This window comes from Cherax quadricarinatus, chromosome 24 (genome assembly GCF_038502225.1).
Source record: "Cherax quadricarinatus isolate ZL_2023a chromosome 24, ASM3850222v1, whole genome shotgun sequence".
NCBI lineage: Eukaryota > Metazoa > Arthropoda > Malacostraca > Decapoda > Parastacidae > Cherax > Cherax quadricarinatus.
This window is the reverse complement of record NC_091315.1, coordinates 42,212,561-42,223,426: the sequence shown is the minus strand read 5'-3', so window position 1 is coordinate 42,223,426 and position 10,866 is coordinate 42,212,561. Positions and strand designations below refer to the sequence as shown.

Below are 10,866 nucleotides of genomic sequence, written 5' to 3'. Positions count from 1 at the left end.
GTGACACCCCTGCTTTTCATTGGGGGGATGGTGCATCGTCTGCCAAGTCTTTTGCTTTCGTAGTGAGTGATTTTCGTGTGCAAGTTCGGTACTAGTCCCTCTAGGATTTTCCAGGTGTATATAATCATGTATCTCTCCCGCCTGCATTCCAGGGAATACAGGTTTAGGAACCTCAAGCGCTCCCAGTAATTGAGGTGTTTTATCTCCGTTATGCGCGCCGTGAAAGTTCTCTGTACATTTTCTAGGTCGGCAATTTCACCTGCCTTGAAAGGTGCTGTTAGAGTGCAGCAATATTCCAGCCTAGATAGAACAAGTGACCTGAAGAGTGTCATCATGGGCTTGGCCTCCCTAGTTTTGAAGGTTCTCATTATCCATCCTGTCATTTTTCTAGCAGATGCGATTGATACAATGTTATGGTCCTTGAAGGTGAGATCCTCCGACATAATCACTCCCAGGTCTTTGACGTTGGTGTTTCGCTCTATTTCGTGGCCAGAATTTGTTTTGTACTCTGATGAAGATTTAATTTCCTCATGTTTACCATATCTGAGTAATTGAAATTTCTCATCGTTGAACTTCATATTGTTTTCTGCAGCCCACTGAAAGATTTGGTTGATGTCCGCCTGGAGCCTTGCAGTGTCTGCAATGGAAGACACTGTCATGCAGATTCGGGTGTCATCTGCAAAGGAAGACACGGTGCTGTGGCTGACATCCTTGTCTATGTCGGATATGAGGATGAGGAACAAGATGGGAGCTAGTACTGTGCCTTGTGGAACAGAGCTTTTCACCGTAGCTGCCTCGGACTTTACTCTGTTGACGACTACTCTCTGTGTTCTGTTAGTGAGGAAATTATAGATCCATCGACCGACTTTTCCTGTTATTCCTTTAGCGCGCATTTTGTGCGCTATTACGCCATGGTCACACTTGTCGAAGGCTTTTGCAAAGTCTGTATATATTACATCTGCATTCTTTTTGTCTTCTAGTGCATTTAGGACCTTGTCGTAGTGATCCAGTAGTTGAGACAGACAGGAGCGACCTGTTCTAAACCCATGTTGCCCTGGGTTGTGTAACTGATGGGTTTCTAGATGGGTGGTGATCTTGCTTCTTAGGACCCTTTCAAAGATTTTTATGATATGGGATATTAGTGCTATTGGTCTGTAGTTCTTTGCTGTTGCTTTACTGCCCCCTTTGTGGAGTGGGGCTATGTCTGTTGTTTTTAGTAACTGTGGGACGACCCCCGTGTCCATGCTCCCTCTCCATAGGATGGAAAAGGCTCGTGATAGGGGCTTCTTGCAGTTCTTGATGAACACAGAGTTCCATGAGTCTGGCCCTGGGGCAGAGTGCATGGGCATGTCATTTATCAATTATTTATCAATTATTTATCAATTACTGGGAACGGTTGAAGTTCCTCGACTTCTATTCCCTGGGACACAGGCGGGAGAGATACATGATTATGCACTTGAAAAATCCTAGAGGGATTAGTAGCAAATTTGCACACGAAAATCACTCCCTAAGAAAGCAAAAGGCTCGGCAGTGTCAGGGGCCCAAGAGTGTTCAACTGCCTCCCAGCATACACACGATTTTTATTTTGAATTTACTGAATTAATTTTAAGTACAATTTGCCTAAGAAGTTGTACATTCCTTGGGCCTTCATTTTATTGTGCTGTAAATAGTGAAATTTAGATTAATATCTGTATTTGTATTCGACCAACACCAACAACCTTCACAAAGGTTAAAGTTTGTTATGTAACTAAAACCCCTAATGTTGCAAAACCTTCCTGTATGTAGTTATATGCTACAAGTAGATGTGCTCTGTATAACCAGGTACTTTCTACAAAGTATGTCAATAATATCTTATTTTTTTGTATCGACTGTAAATACATTCTTTATAGAAATAAGATCTACTACTTTGTTTAATGTTCTTGTACAGAGAAGTTGTCAGTGGCCCTTAACAATCCCCAACAAGAAGAGAAACTGGCAAATTTGCACATTTTCTGAAGACAATTTTAAGGAAGGCATTATTTTAATTTAACTCTTTAACTTCGACAATGACTGTTTGAGAGAGACGGAGTTTGGTAAATAGAGCCGAAGATATTATGTTGAGAATTTTGAGTTTTATAAGATAATGAAGTAATAGTATTTTAATAATGGAGCTGGAGTACCACGAGGGACAGTTTAGTGACGCTGACGAAGATTCGTAAGTACTAAAGTAGGTCATGTAATTAGCATGCATCTTTAAAAAAGTTACCTTGATACCAGTGAAGAACTCTTTATATAGGGACATGACCAGAAAGGTTGGCTTCTGTCCTTGCTACCTTGGTATCTGAGGTGCATCTTTGTTGGCAGTGAATGTAAACCTTTTAACTCAGTGTCGAGCACCGTAATGATCTTCACCAATGTCTTGGAGGATGACTTGGTTCGTGCTTCAAGGATCTTTCTGTGCTCACTTACCAAGAGTTTAGTTTAATATCTTTATTATGCACCCCATACCCATCCTGTAGACGGTAGTCAAAAGATTACAGATCTACATAATGAGTCCAGGGACTGGGAGAGCCCACTGTCTTCACTGTGGAGCTTCATGCAGTTCTCACTATTGTCCTGTTAGCTGCCTTACTTCTCCATTTACTGTGTATTTTGTCTACAAGGATGTGCCATTCTGTGGTGCCCGGCTAAGTTGGTGTTCTGGGAAATGAACGTCCGGATGCAGAGACAGAGGCTGCCATGGACAGCCCACTCTACAGAAGACTTTTGCCATACAGCGACTTCATGTGCCATATTCACAGATATGTACTTGGGAAGTGGCAGGCCCAGTGGGCCCTGCAGACTGGGAATATGTTATACATGGTATGGCAGGATAAGGGTGTTTGTCCCAACTCCTTAAACAGAAATTGTCTCTGTGAGGAGTTTCTCTGTTGATTGAAGATCAGGCACACACACCTCACCCATAGCCACCTGTGTACAGGTGTTCCACCACCCCTCTTGGATTGCTTGTGATATGCCGCTTAGTCCTTTCCACACTCATCAGGGTTTTAGTATTCCCAGGGTGCCTGTATGGACGTTGGGGAACTTTTAAAAGAGTGTCTGTTTAAACTTAGTATGATTGTATTTATTTTGTCGACTGTTCATTGCTTTTATTGTTTTTTAATTTTATCCATATTTTTATGATGTTATTCCCAGTTTGATTGATTTCTGTTGCATCTTTTAGCAAGGCTTTAAATAATAAGATATTACAGGGACCCCAATGGAAATAAGTCACTGTCTTACTTTATTGGGTTATCCTGCAGTGCTTTATGACCCTAAAGGGGTTTAATGCTTATAATATTAATAATTGGGTTATCCTAGGTAATTTACACATATATTACTATGTATGATATTATAATCACCTAAATTTATATGACTGTGTACCAGTACCTAAATAAACTTATTGTATATTCTTTTTGGCTGTGAGCACTGAGGGATCTATGCAGTCAAGAGTGCTCCTTAACTGTCACAGCTACTACTACTACTACTACTACTACTATTCGAAATCTTTGGTTCCTCAGAAGAAATTTCTTTGATTTTAGTGAGTTTTTTTTTTTAACCATTTGTTCTCTCCTATGACTTGAGTCTCATTGCATCTCATTCCCCAGGTGCTGTATAACCCATACAGGTTTTGTGTTTTCCCCCTAATTATAATAATAAACTTCCTGTGTGATGTCTATGAGTTTAGTACCTCCACCCAAATATAATAATAAAAATAATAATTGCCATTATGTTTCCAGGATCTGTAGAGGTGCTGTGTTGTGTGCTGGGCTGGCATAGTATCTATTTAATATATGTTATTCACATCCTAGGGTAGCTGCACACTACGGCTGTACTCTTCTTAATTTTGTTAAATAAAACATTGATTTGACTATTTCAGTGAGAGTTCACGTCAGCCATGCCGCTCGCTGCCCATGGTAAAAACTGTAGAGGAGAACTGGGATGAGGATGAGGGAGATAACTCTCAACAACAGCAACAAATTAAGAATGCTTCCTCAGAATACGAAGATATATTCGATGACTATGACTATGGAGATTCTGATTATGATGATGATGCATACTGTATTGATGAATATAGCAAAGGTATAGTATTATAATGGAGATTGGAATTACTGTACATGCAGAACCATGAAATTTATACAAAAGTTTAGTTTTAATTTTGTTCCTGTGAATATCGTTCCTTCCAAGTTATCTCTTAATATTTATTTTGATTCAATAATATTTACTAGTACACATTTTTACCTAAATCTTTTATGAAAATATATTTCTCGTCTAATTTGCCATACTCTGTTTCACAAAGTATGTGAGGTTTTATCAGTGGAGTATTACTTTTTTTGCTATTCATTAAGCTTATTCTTTTGTGAATGGTACATGGAAGCTGTCTACTTCTCACAATTTCCAGGTACATAATTAGTTTTAATTTTAGGAAAAAGCTCTTTATAAATTTTTAAATCATTAGTTCAGTACAGTGACATCTTGAATAATAGATGGTTTTACTTAAGTTTTGAAACATTTGTTTATTCATTAGTTCAATACAAATCACAACTAAGGAGAGGAAATTAGAAAAGGTCTCCACTTTTTCACCCTAGCTGTGACTTAATAATGATTCAGGATGGCCCATAACATTGTCATAAGGTTCCTTTCCTAAGTGTGGGTTATTGATGAATTGTTACAGCCATGATACTGTGAATTTTTATTCTTTAGGTTAAAGTTCATATGATAATTTTTAGATACACAAGATTTGTATATGAATCATTTTAAGTTTACTACAAAAGTGAAGTTTACAAATTCCTTATTAAGCTGAAACCTTCCACAGATCTAACAAAGCAGTATCATCAGAATAACCAAATTGGACCCAACCACTCAAGTAATCAGTCGCAAAAGGTCAGTGTACCAAACTAATTACAGGGTTTAAAATTGTTATTCATACATTTTACAGTTCAAAAAGGACAAACAATCATATTCAACTAAGAATATGTTGGTTCTTCCTTACCATGAAAACCAGCCACAGGAGGATGGAAATCTTCAGCTCAAGCTCTTTCACACTTATCCATGCATCATCAGGAGCTATGCAATGTTGCAAGAGCAGCAACAGGTAGATTGAGGGGATGGGGGGGGGTGCCTTGATCTGCTGAAGAGCTCTTCATCTAAGGAACTAGAGATGCAATATGTCTTCTGGAATGGATTAATGTTGCAACTCAAGGGACCACTCTGTATGCGTGTGTATATTTCTTTCTTTCAGCAAACCGGCCGTATCCCACCAAGGCAGGGTGGCCCAAAAAGAAAAACGAAAGTTTCTCTTTTTAAATTTAGTAATTTATACAGGAGAAGGGGTTACTAGCCCCTTGCTCCCGGCATTTTAGTCACCTATTACAACATGCATGGCTTATGGAGGAAAAATTCTGTTCCACTTCCCCATGGAGAGAAGAGGAAATAAGAAAGAACAAGAACTAGAAAGAAAATAGAAGAAAACCCAGAGGGGTGTGTATATATATGCTTGTAAAGAGTTTTTATGAGGATAGTGAGGCTCAGGTTAGGGTGTGTAGAAGAGAGGGAGACTACTTCCCGGTAAAAGTAGGTCTTAGACAGGGATGTGTAATGTCACCATGGTTGTTTAATATACTATTTATAGATGGGGTTGTAAAAGAAGTAAATGCTATGGTGTTCGGGAGAAGGGTGGGATTAAATTATGGGGAATCAAATACAAAATGGGAATTAACACAGTTGCTTTTTGCTGATAATACTGTGCTTATGGGAGATTCTAAAGAAAAATTGCAAAGGTTAGTGGACGAGTTTGGGAGTGTGTAAAGGTAGAAAGTTGAAAGTGAACATAGAAAAGAGTAAGGTGATGAGGGTATCAAATGATTTAGATAAAGAAAAATTGGATATCAAATTGGGGAGGAGGAGTATGGAAGAAGTGAATGTTTTCAGATACTTGGGAGTTGACGTGTCGGCGGATGGATTTATGAAGGATGAGGTTAATCATAGAATTGATGAGGGAAAAAAGGTGAGTGGTGCATTGAGGTATATGTAGAGACAAAAAACGTTATCTATGGAGGCAAAGAAGGGAATGTATGAAAGTATAGTAGTACCAACACTCTTATATGGGTGTGAAGCTTGGGTTGTGAATGCAGTAGCGAGGAGGCAGTTGGAGGCAGTGGAGATGTCCTGTCTAAGGGCAATATGTGGTGTAAATATTATGCAGAAAATTTGGAGTGTGGAAATTAGGAGAAGGTGTGGAGTAATAAAAGTATTAGTCAGAGGGCTGAAAAGGGGTTGTTGAGGTGGTTTGGTCATTTAGAGAGAATGGATCAAAGTAGAATGACATGGAGAGCGTATAAATCTGTAGGGGAAGGAAGGCGGGGTAGGGGTCGTCCTCGAAAAGGTTGGAAGGAAGGGGTAAGGGAGGTTTTTGGGCAAGGGGCTTGGACTTCCAGCAAGCGTGCGTGAGTGTGTTCGATAGGAGTGAATGGAGACGAATGGTATTTGGGACCTGACGATCTGTTGGAGTGTAATCAGGGTAATATATAGTGAAGGGATTCAGGGAAACCGGTTATTTTTATATAGCCGGACTTGAGTCCTGGAAATGGGAAGTACAATGCCTGCACTCTAAAGGAGGGGTTTGGAATATTGGCAGTTTGGAGGGATATGTTGTGCATTTTTATACGTATTTGCTTCTAAACTGTTGTGTTCTGAGCACCTCTTCAAAAACAATGATTATGTGTGAGTGAAGTGAAAGTGTTGAATGATGATGAAAGTATTTTCTTTTTGGGGATTTTCTTTCTTTTTGGGTCACCCTGCCTCGGTGGGAGACAGCCGACTTGTTAAAAAAAACAAAAAAAAAACACACAGTTTACAATTATATTGAAATAAACATTGATATTGAAGGCATTAGAAGTATAATTTACATAGTAGATTTTTGCCCATTATTTTAAAGGTCTCTTATATTGAGGGTTTACAGTAAAATACTATGTGTACAGCCTAATCTGTTTAGAAATTCCATGAAAAACGGCCCCCAAAATATGATACTCCTTGAAAATGCCAAGAGTTCCCAACCTGCCATCAGCTTCAGTAACATTGTTAAAAAGTACCTATTAGATCTTACTTAAAATGTTATATCACTTACAGGCAGGCCCTGCTTATATGGCAGGTTAAGTTTTGGGTTACTGCTTAAAGTGAATCATAGCCTTTTTTCACTTTCAAGTGCATATAAAACCCTGATAACATGTTTGCAGTGTCATATATTAAGTGAGCTAGGCCTAAAATATGCACATGCACTATACATTACTTACCATAAAATATTTTGTCATTAGCTTTTAGTGAGTGGTGAATATATTTATTGTAGTTGGTCTGAATAAATGAAGAATGGATATAATTAAAAACTGCTGCATTAGCGAAGCGCTGTAATGCGAAATGCCATAAAGTGAAGCTCTGTAAAGCAGGGCCTGCCTGTGATTGATTGTAAATACTTAAGTAGACATTATTGGCATCACTATGATTCTATCACTCCATAAAATTTACGTCAGTGATCCGATATAAATTTAATATAAGCTATTTGTAGTTGTCCAGTACGTTATATACGACCTTCTCATCATATTCAACTTAAAATTCTTATCAGCTAGCCAACTCTTGCTACCAATTTTTTGAACCTCGGTTACCTTATGATTAGATTGAATTACTGTACTCACTTTACTTTCACACAATGTCTAAAATTAAATTCTAGTATATAAATTTTAGGGTAGTGTGCCCAAATTTTTTTGCATAACAGTTGCCTTTCTTTTGAATGTGCAAGTACAATTTCATACAGTTATATCATGATTGTATCAAAACTGTTACCAAAAGAACTGTAAACACAACCATTGTAACTTCTGTGTATGTTTGCATGAAACAAAGATTTTCATTATCAAGTATTGCAAAGAGTGGAAGGGAAGTGTTGTTGATGGATAGGTGAGGAGAAGGATGTTGGTGGTTGAGTGAGGGAGCGAGTGTTGGTGTATGGGAATGGTGGTGATGGTGGGTGGTGGTAGGCGGGAGTTGGTAGATGAGGGCAGAAGGTTATCATTTAGTGATTTATATAAATATTCTCTCTAACTTCAAACTTATGAGACTGAGGTTGGTATTGTTTACTTTTCAGATTGAAAAATTTCAACCATCAGAAAAATTATTCAAGAAATATGCAGGAAAGATTTGCCTTGAGAAGTTTGAAGGTCTTACAGGTTTTGGTGGTAATGTGACAAACCGCATGGTAGAGACACAGAGGCGGGCTGATAATGAAAGGTAATATTGACCCATAATTATAAATTAGTCCTCATGAGTATGTGTGCATATTTAAAAAAAATTAATTACACAACCCTTTTATCTATAAGAGATCTTGCTATATCTTGTAATTAAATGCATTCCTACTACTCTTTACTCATTATTGTACTGTTTTGGAATATGATGTTTGAGTGATGGACTGTCCTTGGCCTGGTGCTGAGGTCTAAATGGCAAATGTTAAAACCCTAATTTATCTTGGTTTTTCTTTTTTAGGTCACCCTGTCTTGGTGGGATATGGCCGGTTCATTGAAAACAAAATATATAATAAAGATAATCTTGTGTTTGTAACTTACACAAAAAAAATTAAAAGTTAGATACCACTTAGACAAATAAATTAATGTGTAAAAAAGTTCTGAATATATTAGACTCGGGAAGACCAATTTCAGCAGATAAAGGTCTCTGACTGAGATTGAAATATGCTGATATCTAACCTGTGTTAAATTTTTGACTAAGTGGTTCATCATTTTTCACTGATCATTGTTTATGACACTAAGCCTTATGAACAGTCTTGCCACTGTTGTAAAAACAGTCAAGTGGGTGACCATTAAAGGTGCTTTGAATAATTGAATTATGACTGTGGTGATGATTTGTTCAGGCCATGTACAGTGGATGCCTATTTTCTGTCTATTTCACACTCATTGTTTTTTACTGCCTTTTACCTTATATTTCTAGTTTTTCCATTGTGGTATGTTAAATTTGTTATTTTTTATGGATGGAAGACAACCTAACTTAACTTAGAAATGTGCTACAAACTGTATATGAAGAATCTACTTAAATGCTCAGAAGACAGGTTGATATGCCATATACATTTTCAGACAAAGAGTGCGTGATAAATCAGAGAGGGCAACAGTGGAACAGGTGTTAGATCCAAGAACTCGGATGATTCTTTTCAAATTTCTCAACAAGGGAACCATCACTGAGGTAAGCCAGAAATATTTTTGTAAAGCTTTGTGCCTCAATCTTTCAAGGTAATTATGAAATACAATAACTAATCTCCACAGCATCAAGTGTGACTCATATTGATAATGTTTATTTTTAATTCTGTGGTCAAATGTTGTGTTTTCAGTACTTTTAACACTTTCCTGCATGGTTAACAAGGGTGTACTTACAGATAAATGGATGCATTTCTACTGGCAAAGAAGCAAATGTTTACCATGCTTTGGGCAGTGATAACCAAGATTATGCTGTCAAAATATACAAGACATCCATCCTCACTTTCAAGGATCGTGATAGATATGTTTCTGGAGATCACAGGTAGATTAGCAATAATTCAGTAAATTTGCTTTCCCTTAGTCTCTTACAGTTTGTATTCTTGAGCCTTATTATTATAATATAATAATGACTCAATTTGTGTAAATGCATTGATGTGTATGGTGAAGGTGAAATGGAAACTTATTAGATGTTTTATACTTGGGCAAAATTGCTGATCTGTTATTTCTATTGTATGAACATAAAGAGTAACAGGGAAATCTTGCAAACTTATACTGTACTTATATTCATTTTACACAGTTGCTGGCACTATTTTGAAAAATGTCAGCTTGGGAGCAGACTTTTATTATAACATTTTTAATTCTTGCAGAGCATTTATGAAATCTGTAAGGAACAAGACATTATCTGAATTAATGTGTTCCTGTTCTTATTTTTTCACAAAACTGTACTGTGCAGAAACAACATTACTTTAAAATGTCAGAATAGTATATAAGGTCATACTGAATAGCATATAAGGTCATACTGAATAGTATATAAGGTCATACTGAATAGTATATAAGGTCATACTGAATAGTATATAAGGTCATACTGAATATTTTAGTCGTCTTTACATTTCATATGGTAAGTAACACAAAAAATAATTTAATAACTGCTTTTCCATTTAAATATTTTTGTTATTATTTACACTAGAAGTTTCACAATAGAAATTTCCTTTTAGGTTAACTAGACAGTATCATTTGTATCCTAAAAATACATATTATTCAATCTTTAGCCCTTAAACTGTCCAAATGTAAATCTATGTTCACTCTCGTAGCGCTCTGAACGTAGATCTACGTTCGATTTTACCTGCTTTCTCATGTAAAAAAATGTAGATCTATGTTTGGAGCGCTACATGAGCAAATGTAGATCTATGTTTGGACAGTTTAAAGGTTAGTAATACAGTACTTTCTCTCATCAGATTTCGTCATGGGTACGGAAAGCACAACCCTAGAAAAATGGTCCGCACATGGGCAGAGAAAGAGACGAGCAATTTGTTTCGTATGTATAACTGTGGCCTCCCTGTTCCACGTCCTGTGGTTCTGCGCTCCCACGTGCTTGTTATGGAGTTTTTGGGAACAGATTCGATGGCGTCTCCTAGGTTGAAGGTAGATATTTGTGTTACATTGAGCATATGTGGTATTATTGCTTTGTGTGTGTGAATTGTGTTAGTCTTGAGGCTTTTGTATGCCTTTATTTTCAATATTTGTAATGAACAGAAGCTTTCATTTTAAAGTATAGTACCTGTACTATACAGTACATCATTTAGTTTGATGTCCCATGACA

General features: G+C 37.2%; 1 protein-coding gene across 5 annotated transcripts in view; it reads left to right on the top strand.

The window, feature by feature from the left end:
* Positions 1-1,928: 1,928 nt before the first annotated feature.
* Positions 1,929-10,866, top strand: part of RIOK1 (RIO kinase 1) — a 31,725-nt gene continuing 22,787 nt past the window's right edge. The window contains exons 1-7 of one of the 5 annotated variants that reach the window (XM_070088440.1): positions 1,929-2,194; positions 3,899-4,101; positions 4,835-4,902; positions 8,153-8,295; positions 9,150-9,255; positions 9,446-9,588; positions 10,502-10,688. In XM_070088440.1, the coding sequence (XP_069944541.1) occupies positions 2,145-2,194; positions 3,899-4,101; positions 4,835-4,902; positions 8,153-8,295; positions 9,150-9,255; positions 9,446-9,588; positions 10,502-10,688 (900 nt within the window). In that variant the 5' untranslated portion in view covers positions 1,929-2,144. Of the gene's footprint in view, positions 2,207-2,390; positions 2,414-2,446; positions 3,560-3,898; positions 4,102-4,834; positions 4,903-8,152; positions 8,296-9,149; positions 9,256-9,445; positions 9,589-10,501; positions 10,689-10,866 lie in introns of those variants that run through there. The other 4 variants (XM_070088443.1, XM_070088445.1, XM_070088442.1 and 1 more) reach the window with 4 other exon arrangements.